The following is a 17,281-nucleotide window of genomic DNA, read 5'->3' as shown; positions in this document are numbered from 1 at the left end:
TCCCAGGAAAATATTTGTTTCAAAAGCAGAGTCTAGAAATTTCCTTTAGCTTGGGCGAGTACAGAGGACCTAAGAGAGGAATGATTCCTTCCCAATGCCTCACTCTGAAGGAAGCTGCTCCTACATCCCTCCCAGAGTTTTAGTTTTCCTGCCTTTCTTCCAAAATAGTTTAAAATCCTCATAAACAACAAGATAAGCTTGGGACACATTTCTAGTGAGTTATTTTTCTGCCATATCCTTTTTTTTTTGGTATCGGGGATCGAACTTAGGACCTTGTGCTTGGGAGGCAGGCACGGTGCCACTGAGCTACATCCCTGGCCCTGCCATACCGATTTTGAATGTCATTTTTTTCTGGCTGTCATTTGAAGCGCTGTATTTTCTGCTTCATCTTTTCTTGGCTATGGCCTCTGTGAGCTAGTTGTTTGGATCGGATTTGGCGTAGGGAAAATACTCCCCTGAATTTGTTCCCTATCTGTAACTCTCCTTTTCTGACTCTCATAGCCTATAGCTGGTCTCCGACCTCCAGGGCATTCACGTGTGCCTGCGGCTGTGGGAAAAATACCCCCATAGCGTTCCCTATCGAGTCCCCCGCCTTCGCAGAAACTTTCAGTCATTTGCCTACTAAATAGGCATCAGCTGCCCTGGTGTTCTAGGTCGGCTTCCATCTTCTTTCCTAGCCAGCCTCCCACTCTCCTGTGCTGGTGATACTCCTGCTGCCGGTGACCTTCACGTGTCCTTTGCTCCTCCCGCCGGGTTCCTTCTTCAGTGCATCCGTGGTCTCCCGCTCCAGCTCAGCCTGCATGAGCCGGGTTCTCTCGCTCACCACCGATGGGATTCCGCTTTCCTCCGGGTCTCGCCCGTCGAGCGGCCTTGAGGGCAGGAAGGCAGGCGCACGATGAGGACAAGCGCTCCCACGGATCCGCCAGGTGCCTGTGGTTGGGGAGCAGAAGGGCGAGGCCCTCTACCTCCTCACTACTCTCTCAGGTGCGCTGTGCACCCCAGGTGCTGCGAAGAGTGCCCAGAGCATGGGAGTCACCTCTAGGAACAGGGTGAGGAGAGCACACTGCACAGACGCTTAAAGTGGAAAACGTGCTGCAGGGAGTTATCCTAACAGAAGGATCCACTTGGATGGCTGTGTAGCTTCTAATCCCAGATAGCAGTTGAGTAAATGCAGTGTGAAGTCCCTTTTGGAAATTGTGACTAGTCATTAGCTCTTTTTATACACAGGCCTTTCCCCCCACCTCTTTCAAACGAAGGCTTGCTGAGGATTCCAGGTATATTTTGTGCGTGGTCAACACTTCGTGTGGGGCTGGCTTACTTAAGTCACTGCGTAGTCCAGGGAAAACCCAGTGTGCCTTCGGGCAGGCTCCACACTCACTCCTGTCCTCCTACCGGATTGTACTCCCCTGGCCTCTCGACAGCAGTAGTAGGAATGCATTGTCCTGCTTGTAGCAAACCTAAGTTTCTTCCCTGGGCCAGCACGCGGCCTACACGAGGGAGCAGCCATTCGTGTGAGTGTGTGCGTGCTGCTTGACCTGATCCGGCCGAGGCGGAGGGACAGAACAAGCGCCTCAAGCAGGCGAGACTGGCAGCCGTCCCGCAGGATTAATTCAGCCGTCTTCCGTCTCGCTCTGGAGCGGCAGTGGCCAGGGATGCGGTGCCCAGGGCCCGGAACACCTGCGTGAAGACCGGGGCTGGGCCCGCTGTGGTCACAGGTGAGCACAGTGACCCACGCCGCTCCTAGGCGTGGCCCTGGGCGTCTCCTCCTTGTGGTTTTCTCGTCCCGGATGGAAGGTAAATGTGCCCCCGCCGCCCTGGAGCAGAGACAGGCGAACTTTCTGGGAAGGGCCGAGCAGGAAACGCTTTCAGCTCTGTGACCACGCAGCGGTCCCTGCCCCGTTGTGCGAAAACCGCTAGAGATGACACATACACCGGTGAGTCTGCTTGCATTTTAATAAAACGTTATTCACAAAAAGAGGCTGGATTTCACCCGGGTGCGGCAGCTTTCCAGGCCACCCCCCCAGTGAAGAGGCCCTAGAGGGGAGTGGGGACCCACAGGACCCCCTGGGGCAGACCTGTCCCCAGTCCAGCGCACTCACCTCGAGACAGAGAGGAAAGCGTCTCCTGCCGCCTCTGCGGCCGCGGGGGGCATTGTCACCCCACGCGCACTCAGCTTCACACTTGGGAGCAAGTAGCATTTGTCGGGCTCCAGCCATTTGGGACTGGCTCTGCACCGAGTCTTTCTCCAAGGGCTTCCTTCCCTTTCATCTAAGGAAGACAGATTATGTCTATTTGACCAGTGTCTTACACTTGCCCGAGACTGACACAAGTACCCCAGTATTTTCATAGCTCCTGCGCTGCCTTTGGAACAGACTAGCGTCTAGAGAGAACATGTGAAGGAAAAAAATCTGGGGTTCTTTGGGGCAATTTTCTTTTGTCTGTCCTCTATCCAAAGTCCTTTCTTCCTCCTCAGCTGCACCTTCTGAGTCCTGCTCTTGGAACTGCTCTTATCTGTAGATTAAAGTGATAGCTCAGAAAACTTTATGTCCACTCCCCCACTATTTGCTTTGTTTTGCTTTTCTAATCATTAATTACATGACATTTACAAAACAATTTGGACAATATAGGAAATGGATGCTGCAGTTCCCAAATACAATCGTGGCTTCTACTCCTGGTGGATTTTGTGTCTAGTTTTGCTTGTATTTGAGCACAAATTAAGGAAATTCTTCCAAATCCAAAGAGCTGAGATTTAGGAACTGTTAAATTATCACCAGTTTGGCCATTTTTATTTCTTCCTGAAGATCAAGGAGGGGTTGATGGAAGAAGTAATATTTTAGCTTTGTCTTAAAGTGTTCAAGGCATTTTTTGAAACACAGACAATAAAGAAAAATACCCTTTTTTAAAAACAGGATGGGCTGCGGGTTTAGCTCAGTGGTTCCGCCGCCTGCCTCATAAGTGCAAGGACCCGAGTTCGATCCCTGGTACCAAAAAAAAAAAAAAAAAAAAAAAAAAAAAGAGAGAGAGAAAGAAAATACAAAAAACAGGGAGCCACCAAATGTGCATGTATATGAATAATTTAACAGTTGACTGTGTTCTTGATGAATGTATTAAGCTGTGTTCCCATTTCCTTTATTATGCATTAGGGATAGTTGTTATATTTGTCTTTTACCCTTTCAGAAAATGGAATATATTAAGATAATCCATTTTCAAGTACTCGGAACTCTTCAGAGGAAAGGCACTGAAAGTCTGCACATAATTGATGGATCAGATTTTCGGTCATTCTATTTATTATTATTCTATTTGCTATAATAAGACATAATAATTCTTTTAGTCCTTTCCATGAAAAGTCTACAAGAGAAAAAATGCCACATATTTTTAATTAGTGCTTGTTTTATTATCTGACTTCTTTTTTCAAAGAAAAGCTATTGGAAGATTATACTTATTCTAGGTTAAATGCTAATGACATTAGTTTAATTCTTCTGAGGTTTTTTTTGTGTAGTTTTACTGTGATGTTTATGCTTCTCAGTGACATATAAAGTTAATATGAACTTCAATTACAGAGTTGGCTATCTCAAAATCATGCTAGACAATATTTAAATACTACTCTCTAATGACATTAAAACAAGACACTACTATATTCACAAAATAAACATTTCAGTTGCAGGCTTTTGCAAATGATTTGGTTTCTGATAAGATAATAGCAACATTTCATATATTTCTGCTTTTCATGTAAAATAAAAAAGGCATCTAAAAAGCAATGGAACAAAGATCAAGCATTCCTAAGTGATCCTTTAAATCAAATTCAACAGACACTGGGTCCACCTCACCCAGCTGCAAGGAGACCCAATTTTCGCTAGTATTGGGTTGCTGATTCTTTCAGAATCATAGCAATATTCAGAAAATTACATGGTGCAGGAAGGATCAGGGAAAAGGCCTCCAGTGCTGGATCATCATGGTGCTGGATGATGTATAAACTACAAGTCGGTCCTTTATCACAGTGCATGACCTTGCTCTGTAGCTCGGGGCCTCGGGGCCTGTTGCTAGGCTGAGGCTGCCCACATCCGGGATCTGTCCTCACTGGTGCACCTTGCAGGGACCCTGTGCACAGGGGTGCCCTTCATGTTCTGCCAGATTGTTTGATGGTGGGGAGAGAGGGCTCAGAGCCAACCTGTACCTCACTGGCCAGGCCCTGCACCCTGGCCCGGGCCCATTCATTTCTCCCAAACAAAGCACTGTCTAATCTAGTGCGCACAGACTGGTTACAACTGCCTGGAATTCGAGCTTTCTGTGCCTCTTCAGCTGGTACACAGCATGCAGAGGCCTCAGGCTCCATGTTATTTTGCTCCTTGCCTGGCCAAACTACCCACAGACAGGAATTACCAGGGCCTGGAGACCAGGTTGGAAGAGAAGATAGGAGGAAAGTAACATCTCACAATCCCCCAGCAATGCAGGTATTAATGGGAAGGACCCAATCACAGTGCCAGGATTTGGCCTTCCTTTACTGCTGAGGCACATCGTGACCTTGGACTTGACTGCTTTTCAGAATGTGTGGAATGCGGGAAGCGAACTGCAAAGGCAGCAGTTGGACACAAAGCATCAGAAAGGGGAGGAGATGAGCCCCAGCATAGAAGAGGGAGAAGGGAGAAGGGGTGGAGCTCGGGTGCCTGACATGGCACTGGGATGTTAGATAGAGCTGCTCTGCCAGGAAGCCCAGCAGTGTCGCATGCCTGTAATCCCAGCATGCTGAGAGGCTGGGGCAGGAAAATTGCAAGTTCAAGCCTGGGCAACTTAGTGATTCAGTGAGACTCTGTCTCAGAGTAAACTGATAGCAAGGGCTGGGGATGTAGCTCAGTGCAAAAGCCCTGGGGTCAACCTCCAGTACTGCAAAAACCAAAAAACAACAACAAAAAACAAACACTCCCCCCCAACCCACCTATCATGTCCTGTTGTGTATGGAGTGCTGGGATTTCACCGCTCCTAAGAGACTTCCAGGGAAGACCTACCTGGATTTTCCAGGACTTGTTTTGGGTGAGACTATTTTCTTCCATTGTGCAAGCCTGTCTTCCAGGTGGCCGAGGGCTCTGAGACACATGATCATCCTGGCCCATCACCAGGGGGTGTGCGGAGAGCTGCAGCTCTGTGGCACAGGGCAAGGAGTAGGTGGGAGACAAGCTGGTTCGTACTGAGGCGAGGGGCGAAGGATATGAGAACAGGAACATGGCAAGCATCACTTAGGATGTAGAGGAAGTGGAACGCGCATTGACGGATAGGGGCCGCAGGTTAGGATCCGCCCTTGGGAAACCGCTTGATAGCAGCTGCTATAGCAGAGAACAGGTGCAGCTGTGGCCTGGGATTTGGCCCCCAGGAGGATGTGTGCACCGTGGGGCATAAACTATCACAGCTGCAGACTGCCGGACAAGTAAACTGTGGCGCATCCAGGAATAGAATTCCACAGGGTGTTACCTGGAACCAGCCGCAGTTACACCACCCTGCAGCTGGTGCTCACGGAGGGTTTGTTCTCCACGGTCCCCCGGAAGGGTTCCGTGTATGAAGGGTTCCGATGTAGCCAGAGCATAGCAGTGGTTGGGATGTAGTTATCCTTGTGTGTGTGTGTGTGGGGATTCCTGAGAGGAGGTTTAAAGGGGGCTTCCGGGGCGCTGATGATGCTTTCTTTCTTTATCTGGATGACCTTTGCATGAGTGTTTGGTTAGTGACAATACAGCAAGCTGTAGGGTATCTCTTCCTGCATGCATAGCTCATGTCAATAAAACAAAGCAGAACCTAAAAGAAGTGTTTAAATAACACTGCCACTGCCTTTCTTTATGAAAATACTGAGTAGTAGTGGAATTGAATACTAAATGAGTATGTGTGTATCAAACGTTGTTCCTAAGAACTGAAGAATGCCCTTCGTGGAGGAACTTGGGGAATGGAATCATCTGTCCATGAGGGTACTGGCAACAGAGGTCACCTAACAGCTTTGTTTCTCCCACGGCAATGCAAAGATGAAAAGTGAAGAGAGGTCGCGGTGTGAGTAATAACAACAGTGCCTGGCACCCGGTAGAGCTGTGTGGCATTGTCTTCGATCGCACAGGTGTAACCATGTGGCTTGGCAGTGAGGGACATGGGAGTCAAGACAGCACGTCTGGGAAAGCTGATTGCTGTGCGTCTGCGTCAGAGGGCCTGCCCTGGGTGCTGTGTCCGCTTAAAAGGAGGCTGCGTTTAAGGGATCCAGATGAGCAGCTAATGTCGGCAGTGTTGGGGACTTGCTGTGCCAGGCCCTGTACTAAGCAGAGTGGTCGGGGGCGGGAGAGAGGGGAATAGGAGAAATTACCCGGACCCTAGTGCTCTGACAGGAAGCCTGGGGTGTGTCAATGTTGAATATCAAGGCCAATCCTAGAAATGTATTTTTTTTTAGTTGAATGATCTCATGAAAGGGTCTTTGTATCACTCCTCCTCGGTTTCTGACCTTTGAATTAGGTAGTATTGCATTTCAAAGCAGAGAAAATATCACAGAAAAGCTAAGCAATTGTCTCAGTGTCACACAGCTAATAATCCAGCAGTGCCACAGCCAGGATGAAAACCCAGAGAAACGAGGTCCAGGTGTGAACACAGGAACAATCGGACCATACTGTCTGTTCAGTGGGGGCTTGCTTATGTCTATGTGACCAGGACCAACCAGGCAGAGCGTGAGGGGAAGTCGTCCATGTCAACGTGGAAAGTCTGAATGTTAGAAGAATTCCAGCAGCAAACAATGTCTCAATCGGGGAGTCTTGGAGATCTTGGGCAAATGTTCTGCCAGAGATTCAGAATAGAATCCGCTTATGTAAATGTCTAAAAGTGTTTCTTATGAAGTGAAAAAGATTCCTTTCTAACCATCTTGGTACATAAATAATCATTTTATGCCATTGTAATTTATTTGAAGCTTTTTATCAGTATTCTGAGAAAACATACTTAAATTTGCCATGAATTCTTTTTTTGCCTTTTTCTAAGTATTCTTTTCCCCATCCACTAACACTGAAAATGTACTTCTTTCATATTAGTGAAATTTTATGTACCTGTTATGTGCCTTGCAGAAATATTCAAGTCCCATTACGAAAGAACCCAAGGCCAATTCATCGTCAGTTGCAAAGCAACTGACCCATTTAGTATCCACAACTACACACTTTTAACTTATGGTTTAACTTTTTTAATCCCTTTGTTTTGCTTCTGAGCTCCTTTTCTTCCCCCCAAGATCTGAATCTGCTGTGGTAGAAATCCCTGGGCACCAGCGCACCACCTGCTGTGGTAGAAATCCCTGCACCACCTCAGGTGGGCAGTCATGGGGGGCCATGGACAATGCCTGGGAGGGAAGCTTGGTGCATCCTGGCAGACAGTGAGATCTCTCTCCTTCTGGGGCTTTTGTGGAGATCATTCAGGGTCAGGTTGGGGAGTTATTTCAGTGAAGTGCAGATTGTTCTAGAATCTCTGAGGTTTGGCTGGTTGTAGCTGGTCCCTCGACTCTGAGTGTTGAGAACAGGGCTCCAAATCATTGTCCACTCATTCCTGACACTGACCTCGGCCAAGGGACTGAAGATCCCTGGCTCAGCAGACACTGGGGGAACCAGAAAGCCTCCCCAGGGCATTGAGCACCTGCAGAATACCGAACAGGTCTAAAGTCACCTGAGAGCTTCAGTGTCACTTGAAGGACAGACAAGGGTCTGATAAGTCTAGATCCCTTCCTGGAAAAAGGCTCAGTTGCATCTTGTTTTTGCAACAACTAACTTGCCAGCTCAGGCACCCTCCTCCTTCGTGTCCCTTCGAAGGACACTGGTCATTCACAAAGCCCTTCACCCACTGGGTCATGGGTGCCCCTTTCCACTGTCCACAGCTGTGTGAGCAGCTCCTGTCTGCAGACGTGGCCTTGTGACTCGGCCCCTCTGGCCAGAGCACTGTCTGTCCCAGTCAGCCGGCCCTCGCTCTTGTCTCCTTCACGACAGCACCTGGATTCCAGGCCCCCTGAATTCTATCTCGCCAAAGTTATGGAATTTTAGAAGCCAGGTCTCATTTGGAAATCTAACAGTTCCACTAAAAGAATATAGGAAAAAAATTATTTCCAAGACCTTAGTATTGGAATAGATGAATCTTTTAAAGGAATAACATGGTAAAGAAAAGGTAGTTTTTTTTTTTCCTCATTCCAAAAACAACTCATGATCCTCATGTGGGGAACTGATACAGAAACCAGTGCTGTGGTGAGCTCAGCACAGCGCCAACCACTCATCTGTTCAGCTGGACAGTGTCTCTGTTCTCTCAGATCCTGCGTGCTAATGAAGCAAGTAGGCATTAAACAACTAAGTTAGAGAGTTACAAATAGCAATGTGTCATTAAGGAATAAATAATACTGCATTAAGGAATAAAGAGAGCTGGTGTTGGGTCTGTTACAGAAAGGACATTGTAAGCTGCCCAAGAGAGCAGCATATAAAGCAAAATCTGTGTGAGGAGGTAGGTGAGTCCTCCAAGATAGGGAGGAAGGACATTCTAGAAGGAAGAGCAGGCACAGAGCTTGAGGCAGGGATGCGCTCCATCTGCTTACACAGCAAGACCCATGTGTGCTGGAGGTCAGGGTATGAGCGGTGGGCAGTGATCATGGGGGGAGCAAAGTCGTAAGAGCCTGTAGATGGCAGAAATTTGCTCCATGCCAGCTCTCAGGGTGGCGGGAAGCCCTTGGAGAGTCCGAGCGGGAGTGACTGGATGCTCCCTTGGTTGTGGAGTGGAGGGTGGATTTTGTAGAGAGGGAGTGGAACACTGGGAGGCCATTTCTGTGCTTCAGGCAGGAGATGATGATGGCTTTGAAATCAGTAGAGGAGGTGAATGAGGAGAGAGTGGGTGAAGGATACATTTCAGAGGGGGACCTGACAGGAACAGTGATCCGTTAGACAGAGGAGATGAGGGGATTACGTGGGAAAAGTGAAACCAAGGAAGTAGAGCCGGGCGGTAATGGCAGTATTTACTGAGATTTTAAAAACCCTTGATGTATTCCTCGAAGTGGCTGCTTAGGTGGGATTTGGTATCCCGTCCTATACTGCCCACTGTCTACCCCAGCCCTCATCCTTATATCTAACTTCCACGTATTACTCTACATTACCGCCAGATCTACTACAACACAGAAAGGACAATTAGATGCTAGAGCTGTAGAATAACTTAGCCAAGGGCACAGCATGAGAACAGACTGAGCCAGGATTTGAATCTGTTTTGCCTAAATCTAGGATCCATATCTTAACATCTACTCTAATACTATCTTTTGCTTACAGGCCTAAACTTCCATTGCGAACACTTTTTAATTTCTTTTCAACAGTAAGGTATACGTCTGTAGTTTAAGACAGATACGTGTTATATAATTTTATAAACTGATGAGTATTATTGAACACTTTTTTAACATCGTCTCCTATGCAAGCTATGATCTTTCAAGGGCTTGTTTTCAAGAGGATAAAATCTTAAGCATCAACAGGGGAAGAAACAGGTGAACAGCCTGCAGAGTTTTCCTCGGGTGCAGAAGGGGAGAAGGGGGAGCTAAGTATTTCTTTCTCTAAGTATTTGTTTTGCTATATACTTGAAAAATCAGTGCATCTTGTTGCAAATTATTAGTTATTAGTAAACTATTTTAAGAAGCATTTATTCTTCAAAATGACTATCGTGGGCTGGAAGTGTAGCTCAGTAATAGCACATTTAGCATGCATATGGCCCTAGGTCAAATCCCCAATACCCCAAAGAAAAAACAATACCTTTAGTAACCTCTAAAACATCCTTAGGTCACAGTGCTGAGTGGCCAAGCACTTCTTTTGTTTTTCAGTGTGTGATGTTGCAGTGAGGTGTGTATTCTGCCCCATCGTTTTATTTTGGCTTTTTGGTTTCAAGTAAGGGAGACCCATGAAGTTAGCTCAAGTAATAACAGTCCTGATAATGGTTGCCTTGGCCTGGGATGTAGAAATTCAAGCAAGGAGGAATTTTAAAATTTGAGTCTTATTTAGGAGGTGCTGGGAAGTGGGAGAGAAGAAGCAGGGAGATGCTGGAAAGCTGGTCATTCCGCAGGTGAGCTGGGGACTCCCACAAACGGTTCTTGGAATGTGGGAGTTTCCCCTGCCTGCCCCTCTCGCTCCTCTCTTCCCTGCAGCTCAATTTGTTCCACAGGGGTTTAAGGCCCCTCTCAGGTCAGAAAGTATCCAGAGGCATCTTCAGGGGCTGCTCAGGGTGCCTGGCCCAGCTGCCTGGAGGGGCTGAGGGCAAGGCCCTGCGCTCCCAGGAATGTGGACTCTGGAAGAAGAGGGGTGAAGGTACAGACAACACCAGAGGAAACATTTTGTAGGATATGGGGGAATGGCATTGCACTGAGAGCTATGCCTGGATTATAATGTTATAGTTTCATCCAAATCCCACAAGGTAGCTGTGATTAGTCTCAGTTTAGAGATTTAAAAAATTAAATAAGAGGGACTGAGATTTGCATGCAGAGCCCGTACCTTAACCAGTATATTTTGCTTTTGAAAGACTACAGAGGGCTTCTGGAACAGGGAGTTCTATGCACCTGTAAATATACTCGGGTCTGGCCCTGGGGTCTCAGCCACCTCATTGCTGGCAGAGGTCTGAAACAGGGCACACATGCTTCTTTCTGATTGCTAGCATTTCCTTCCTGTCTTTACCCCTCACCTGCTGCTTCCCTTTGCCTAGTGCTCAGCAGCCTCTTCCTTCTTGTCCCGGGCCTCCCCTGACCCTGCCTCTGCTCCAGGGATCCTCTCAGACTCTACCTGTGGCGCCCTGCACCTGTGTTTTCACTTTCTACAATTCTCAGGGAAGCATTGGCCCTGCACAGCAGGAAAGGTAGAAACAACAGCAAGTAGCTTACTAAATTCTACTGTAAACGAATGCATTCAAAACTCTAGGTAAATCACAAGAACCATATTTGACATTTGGTATCTCTAGAAGCTCTTAGAGCAGACCCTTTGAACACCCCATGTAGCACCAGGGCTGGGAAGTTCCCTTCCTTTTCTGCTTTTGTGTGATGGGGCCTGAGATCCTAAGTCCTGGAAAAGAGGGTCTAAGTGGCTGAGTGTGAATGACATGCCAGCCCTTGTGTGGGCCGGGGAGGAACAGGGAGTTCAGTTGAAGGAGCCCGAAGTGGTGCCCGGATCGTTCTCCCAGCAGGACTGCACATAACAGGGCAGCTCCCGAAGGGGGATATCAGAATGCTTTGGGGAATTGGAGGGTGAAGGGTGACTTGATAGACATACTCTGTCATGCTCTTTTCACCTTTCTACTTACCCAGTACAAGACTCATCATTTGCTGGATGTGCAATAAATGGACCCTTAAAGTTGTGCCCAGCCTTAATGCGTTTCAAAGTAAAATATCAATGGCTTTCTAATTATCCACTGTTGTGAATTATTTATGCCATCACTTCCTTCTGTTTGTAGAACTTACATCTGATCATGGAAAATGGCTATATTGTAACCTTTTCTCAGACAAGACTTTGCCATCGTATTTCTTTATTCCAAATATTTTCTTCCACATCAGTCATTTATTTACTTCTGTGGCAGGTGCTATGGGAGATAGAGAAGCGCTGGATGAGGTGCTTCTTAGTTAGAATTGAGTACGGGAAGCAATACAAAATAGCACAGATAAAGGAGTATAAACAGTGTGTAACCAGACAAAAGGTGCGTCTGTGTATGTGAAGGAGAACCTGGGTGAAAGCACAGCTTGTGCCAATGTGAAGAACTAGTTAAAAAATCTGTACTTTAAAACTTGCAAGGATATATTTGATCGGCCAAAGAGATGAATTTGCAGTGCGGCACCTAGTTCATCTCCCTCTAGACTGTGTTTGTCTCAAGGACAATTTTCACTCTTCATTTGTTCCACAATGTGGGGCCGAGCTGACTCGGCCACTCTCCCTTCTTCTGCATGTCCTATAAAGCTGTGGTGGCAAGGTCACTGTCCTTGGCCACGGTGCCACGTGCAGCCTGGCAGGGTGCTGCCGCTCTGCCTTTGCTAAATGGCACTGGCCCGGTACCTGTCTGCTGCTGTGTTTCCACTGCTAATGTCATGAAACACCTCTGGCAGCATAAATAACTTTATTACTAAGCTTTAAACAGAGAAAGTCATTAATATTAAATGAATTACATTCTATTCAAGTTTTTTCCCCCTTAACGGTAGAGATCTCACTATACTCTAGAAAATATCACCTTGAAACTGCTGAGTGTCTAGAAAACATCTTAAAGGAGCTGAATTAGGAAGCCCCATAGCTGCTGGAAATTTTGATTACATGCTTGTTATAATGAGCTTAAGAAGTTTACTTCTGAGGTCCTCGTTTTCTTTAGGAGTTAATTGATGAAGGCAGCCTAACTCTCAGCAGCAACTACAGGAAGTTAGACTTTACTGTGAAGTATAACTAGGCCTGCAGTGGGTGCTGTGGAACTCAGCGTTTCCGAGGGGCTGTTTTATTGTCGACGGTAATTGACACTGAAAGCTTTGGAACCTCGAGGCTCACAGGAGCAGGAGTTGGTCCATGGTGCCGTGTTTACTTGAGGTATCTGCATAAGACATTAGTTGGCACGTTCTGACACTACATTGCAAAGCCCACGTTCAGACAAGGTGTTAACCTCTTTGCAATAAGCAGAAGTTATGTTACAAAGGATCAAAATAAAATTCCCTCTGGACCAGTGTGATTGTTCTTCAAGGGACAGAAGAAAGGACTCTAAAGAAATAACAGATGCAGGTTCAGTCCATATAGTTTTCTTCCTCGTGGGCCATTTAATAGCATGTGCTAAGATTTCTCCTTGTTGCTGTTTGAAGATGGAGAATTCATGTTATTCTTCATCATAAATTGATTTTAAAAACAAAATCTTTTATAAATCTCAAGATACTGGAACCCAGGCCTGCTTTTTTTTTTTTTAAAAAACCACCTCACATGATTTTCAGCCTTGATGTCCCCAGTGACAAGAGGTGGCCAGCTGGCAATATTAATGTGCACGGCCCTCTCCCAAGGGCTTTCCAGGGAGGATTCAATCCCTGGCTTGTTATCAGCAGGGCGGCCACTGACGCTTTTGTCTCCTACTCAAGAACATATGCTGGAATGAAAATGAGCATCCCATTGCAGGAATAATCCTGAATTTGATCTAATTTGTGAATGAAGGCGTAATTCTCCTGTGTCAGCACATTTTTGTTGGTAACAAAACCACCTGTGATGCGCTTCCTGCGATCACTTTGTGATCTGCTAGGCATCCAAAGGCCAGGCTCAACGCTGCTGCCCCTGCCGCCTGGCTAACAGGAGTGAATCGCTTCCCTTCTCTGCGCCTTCCCTTCCTTCACGTGGGTCCCCTCCGCACCCACATGGCCTAAAGTTCTACAGGCACTGCTGCATAGCAGTAACCAGACCAAAGGAGGCTGCTCCTGGTATCGTGACACTGTGCCAATTTAGGACATTTTATTACATATTAAGTCAAAGTCTGAGTTTGACCATGGCACAGAAATGTGATTTGGAGTATACAGTTATTCTCACCGGCATTTAACCCAAGAGTTATGACTGTTCTCTTAAAATATTCTAACCTTCTTTAGTGCCCATTGGAGCTATCAGGCCTTAGTGTGTAATGAATACATTAATATAAATATTAATGTAAGATAACTATAAAATTTATATTTGAAATCCATTCTAGCCATTAGAGAACTGTCCATAAGTGTCCAGGAGGGCCTGGGCTGTGGTCTGGTTTGTTGGCTAGAGCCTGCGAAGAGGAGATGTCCAATAACATTGCCTAGAAATGATTTAATGTATAAAATTTGTTTAATATTTCAGTATTTAATTTAATGTGCCATGGGTGTAATGAGCACTAGAATGAAAGCTGTGTGTCTGGTTGTGGGGACAACATCAAGGGACCTAAACTGACAGGCTCTGTGTCTCCACCTCTCAGCCGGCGTCCGTTCCACAGATTTACAAGGTGCCTCAGGGCTGTGTACACCTAGTACACTTTGCAGTTCTGCCGTCAAAGGGGCGTCCTGCATTCCTTCGTTTCCGTGTGATTTGGATTTCTTTCCCCTGCCTAAGCGACTCTTAAGAGCCAGGACCAAGTTCAGAAGAAGGCCTCTTAGCAAAGATTTGTCAGTTTATCTCTAAAGGTTTGTTAAGAAAGTTTAAAAAGGCATTCCTAAACATTTTAATGTCCCTTAAATTAACTTGCCACTGTGCAGATAGAAAACCAAGACTTCTTGCTGGTCTGAAACTGTTGCTTGGAGTGGGTGTCACGGTCTCAGAACACACGTGTGTCATACTTATCAACTGATTTCTCGAAGATGGAGCAAACTTAAAGACATCCGTGACTAATCTGAGTGCAAAATCCTTCCCCTCCATTGTGGACAGTGGTATTTCCCATAATGAACTTCACAGGATTATTGGTTTGTTTCGTGATTTTCCTTTATTTCATTTCCCAAAGCTTTTAGCCTACCTTCCACAAAAAATAGAACTTGCATTTCTGCTTTACTTGTCTTATGTTTGTTTCATATTTAATGGAATTTCATGCTTGCAATAACTAGGAAAACTGGCATAAAAACGTGAGGAGAAGTATAGACTCTTGATAAGGATGCAGCTCCGCAGGTCTACAGGGGCAACGGAGGTCTGCAGAAGTTCTAAGCCGGGTCAGCTGGTCGCACTGGTTAGGGCCCCCTGGATGCTAGTCGTGCTCTTTAGAAAGAGAACAAAAAGCACCTGTTGCTTTGGCAGCTCAGGTTTAACAGAAGTAACATTCTGCCTTTGTCCTTCCCGGTGTGTGAGAGGGATGAATATACCTATATGAAAACATACGGAGCTGGACATGATGGGTTCTGTTCAGATGGTGCTCTGAGAGCAGAGGAAAAAATTCTGCCCTCAGGTCAGAGGCAAGTAGGAGCTGTTGCTTTAAAAGCAGCAAAGTGGGGTTGGGGATTTAGCTCAGTGGTGCAGCCACCTGCCTTGCAAGGGTAAAGATCTGAGTTTGATCCCTGGAACCAAACCAAACCAAACAAAACATAGAAAGGAACTGGCAAGTGCCGGGGCAAGGATGCATAACAGACTATAACTCACATGATTTTCAGCCACTTCAGCCAAAAGTCCTGAATTTTTAAAAATGAAGGAAATGCCATAGAAATTTTTATGACAATCCTGGTATATATTGAAATATTTAAAAGCATTAGTACATTCAAAAATGCTATTCACAAAATAAATCATAGGGTTTATTCCAAAAGCCATCTAGGCAGTAGGGGCCAGCCATAGGGCATGGTTAGCATTGCACAGATGGCGGATGTCCTGTCGGGGTGTTTGTGTGACTCTGTGTGTGATATCACTTGGAGTCAATACCCAGAGCCTAACGCAGAAGCGGTTGTAGCTGTTGAACCACAGGCAATGGCACTGCATGCCCCCATCCCTGCCGCACTGCCCCCGACACGGTGTATTAGGGATGAAAACTCACAGGATTGGGATGCATGGTATCTATGGTAGATGTGGAAGAGCTTCAAGAGCTGAGCAAAGCAGGTGCTGAGGCAAATCGCAAAGGATTTTGCCGCTGTGCTCAGAAATGTGAAATGAAGGAGCAGAGTCTACCAGTTCCCCTGTATGAAAAAAGACATGGCAGTGACAAGCCAATACTTGCATTTTTCCATTTGGTATATCACTTTCATATAAGATTGTGATCCTCTCCTGAAAGAATTGAGTGAGCTCAGAATTAAATACCAAATCGCTGTGCACCCCTCGAGTCTGATAACACCGAAAAATATCCTTAGTTGCCTAACTAGGAGTGTTGAATGACCTAGCCTTAAAAATGAGCTTTTGGTTTCTGTTGCATAGAAAAAGTGTTCAAGAAAACACTCAGCTCAGAGGTTGGCACAAATTCTGATCTAGATAAAGCATCTTAGAATCCCGCAGGCTCTGCTGTTCCCCTTCACACCTCCCCATCATCGCTCACTCTGACACGGTCTACCAGGCTTTGGCTGGCGGTGTCGCCCTCTCCCCTGGTGCGGAATCTTTACTGTGGCAGGTATGGCTCAGGGTGACAGATTTCATAAACAGGCAGACCCAGAGTAAGCATAAAGACGCTCAGTGTCTCAAAGAAAATGTAGCAGAAAGAGTGATGCTAGTCGAAAAATAAGGGTGCTTTCTCACACTTGTTAGTTACCCTCCGTTTTTTTTTTTTTAAAGTAAGAAGTGCATGTTCAGAAACATTATCAAAGAGCATAGCCTTTAGTTGAAGGAGATGAGGTACATCTGACAGTAAGTCATGGATGCATTTTTAAGAGGAATGAATACTGCTACAATGAGCTCCTGTAAGCTGGTTAAAAATAAAACAAACCCATGAGGTAGCTGACATTTTTTTCAAGCTTTAAAACTTTCCTTTTATCCCTGAGTCACAGAGTTTGATTTTTTTAGGCTTCACCAGCAACTGACAGAGCTAACATGTTGACTCTCTACACTACTGATTGGATGAATTAAAGATTTAAAAACATACCTGTCATGTCTTGGAGTCATACAAACGTAAAATTGCTTGAGTTTTTAAATTTCTACTTACTTATTCTATTTGATTTTTCATATGGAATTAAGAGATCTAAGTTAATGATAAAAGGAAAGTATTTTAAAATTCAGTTATTGATCCATAACATGATATACCTGAAAAAGCCAATGCAAAATGGTAGATGGGGTAGAAATGATGAGATGTGAAGGTCAGATTCCGACCCCTGAATGGGCCCTGAGATGGTAATTTGGTTGGCTTTGCTTTAAGAGAAGAGCTTGTGCACCTGTCCCTTTACTACCTGTCTGTCTCAAGCTGAGTTTCCAGCCCTGTCTAGTTCTAAAGGGATAATGTATTTATTCTGCTTGTTAGACTCACTAATGCATCCAAAATGGCATGAATAGAATTATAAGTAAACATCTTATATAGATGTTTTTCCTTCATAGCTATCTTTTCCAAATTATTGATTTGGCTTCCATAATTAGACTTTAATTGTATTATGCACTGCATTGACATTTACCAACACTGGTTTTACACATTAATCTATTTTGGGCTAATATTTCAGATCACTAAGGAACATATTTTTTACCATGACTCACAGTAGCAAATATTTTTTATGTAAACTGAATACATATTAATATATACTTATAAGAATATTTGTAAAAATTCTGTATTGTGTAAAATGCCATATATGTAATGTTTGCACAAATATCTATATATAAATAACACAAACATCAGTGTATAACAAAAGTCTTGCAGAACCAACTTTATTCTTCCTGGTCCCTCAGGGACT

The 17,281-nt window shown here is 45.4% G+C and overlaps 1 protein-coding gene across 1 annotated transcript in view; it reads right to left on the bottom strand.

Moving 5' to 3' along the window:
- Window positions 1-284: 284 nt before the first annotated feature.
- The window catches only part of LOC104857783, a 75,884-nt gene continuing 58,887 nt past the window's right edge, over window positions 285-17,281 (bottom strand). Inside the window, exons 2-3 of the mRNA XM_010617859.3 lie at window positions 2,100-2,268; window positions 285-1,913 (exon numbers count right to left, since the gene is read on the bottom strand). Coding sequence (XP_010616161.2) covers window positions 1,319-1,913; window positions 2,100-2,152 — 648 coding nt within the window. The 5' untranslated portion in view covers window positions 2,153-2,268 and the 3' untranslated portion in view covers window positions 285-1,318. The remainder of the gene's footprint in view (window positions 1,914-2,099; window positions 2,269-17,281) is intronic.

Source organism: Fukomys damarensis, unplaced genomic scaffold (assembly GCF_012274545.1).
Source record: "Fukomys damarensis isolate Sample0158 unplaced genomic scaffold, DMR_v1.0_HiC HiC_scaffold_27, whole genome shotgun sequence".
NCBI classification, from domain to species: domain Eukaryota; kingdom Metazoa; phylum Chordata; class Mammalia; order Rodentia; family Bathyergidae; genus Fukomys; species Fukomys damarensis.
Note: the sequence above shows the minus strand (reverse complement) of the source record. Positions and strands in the feature narration are given on the sequence as shown.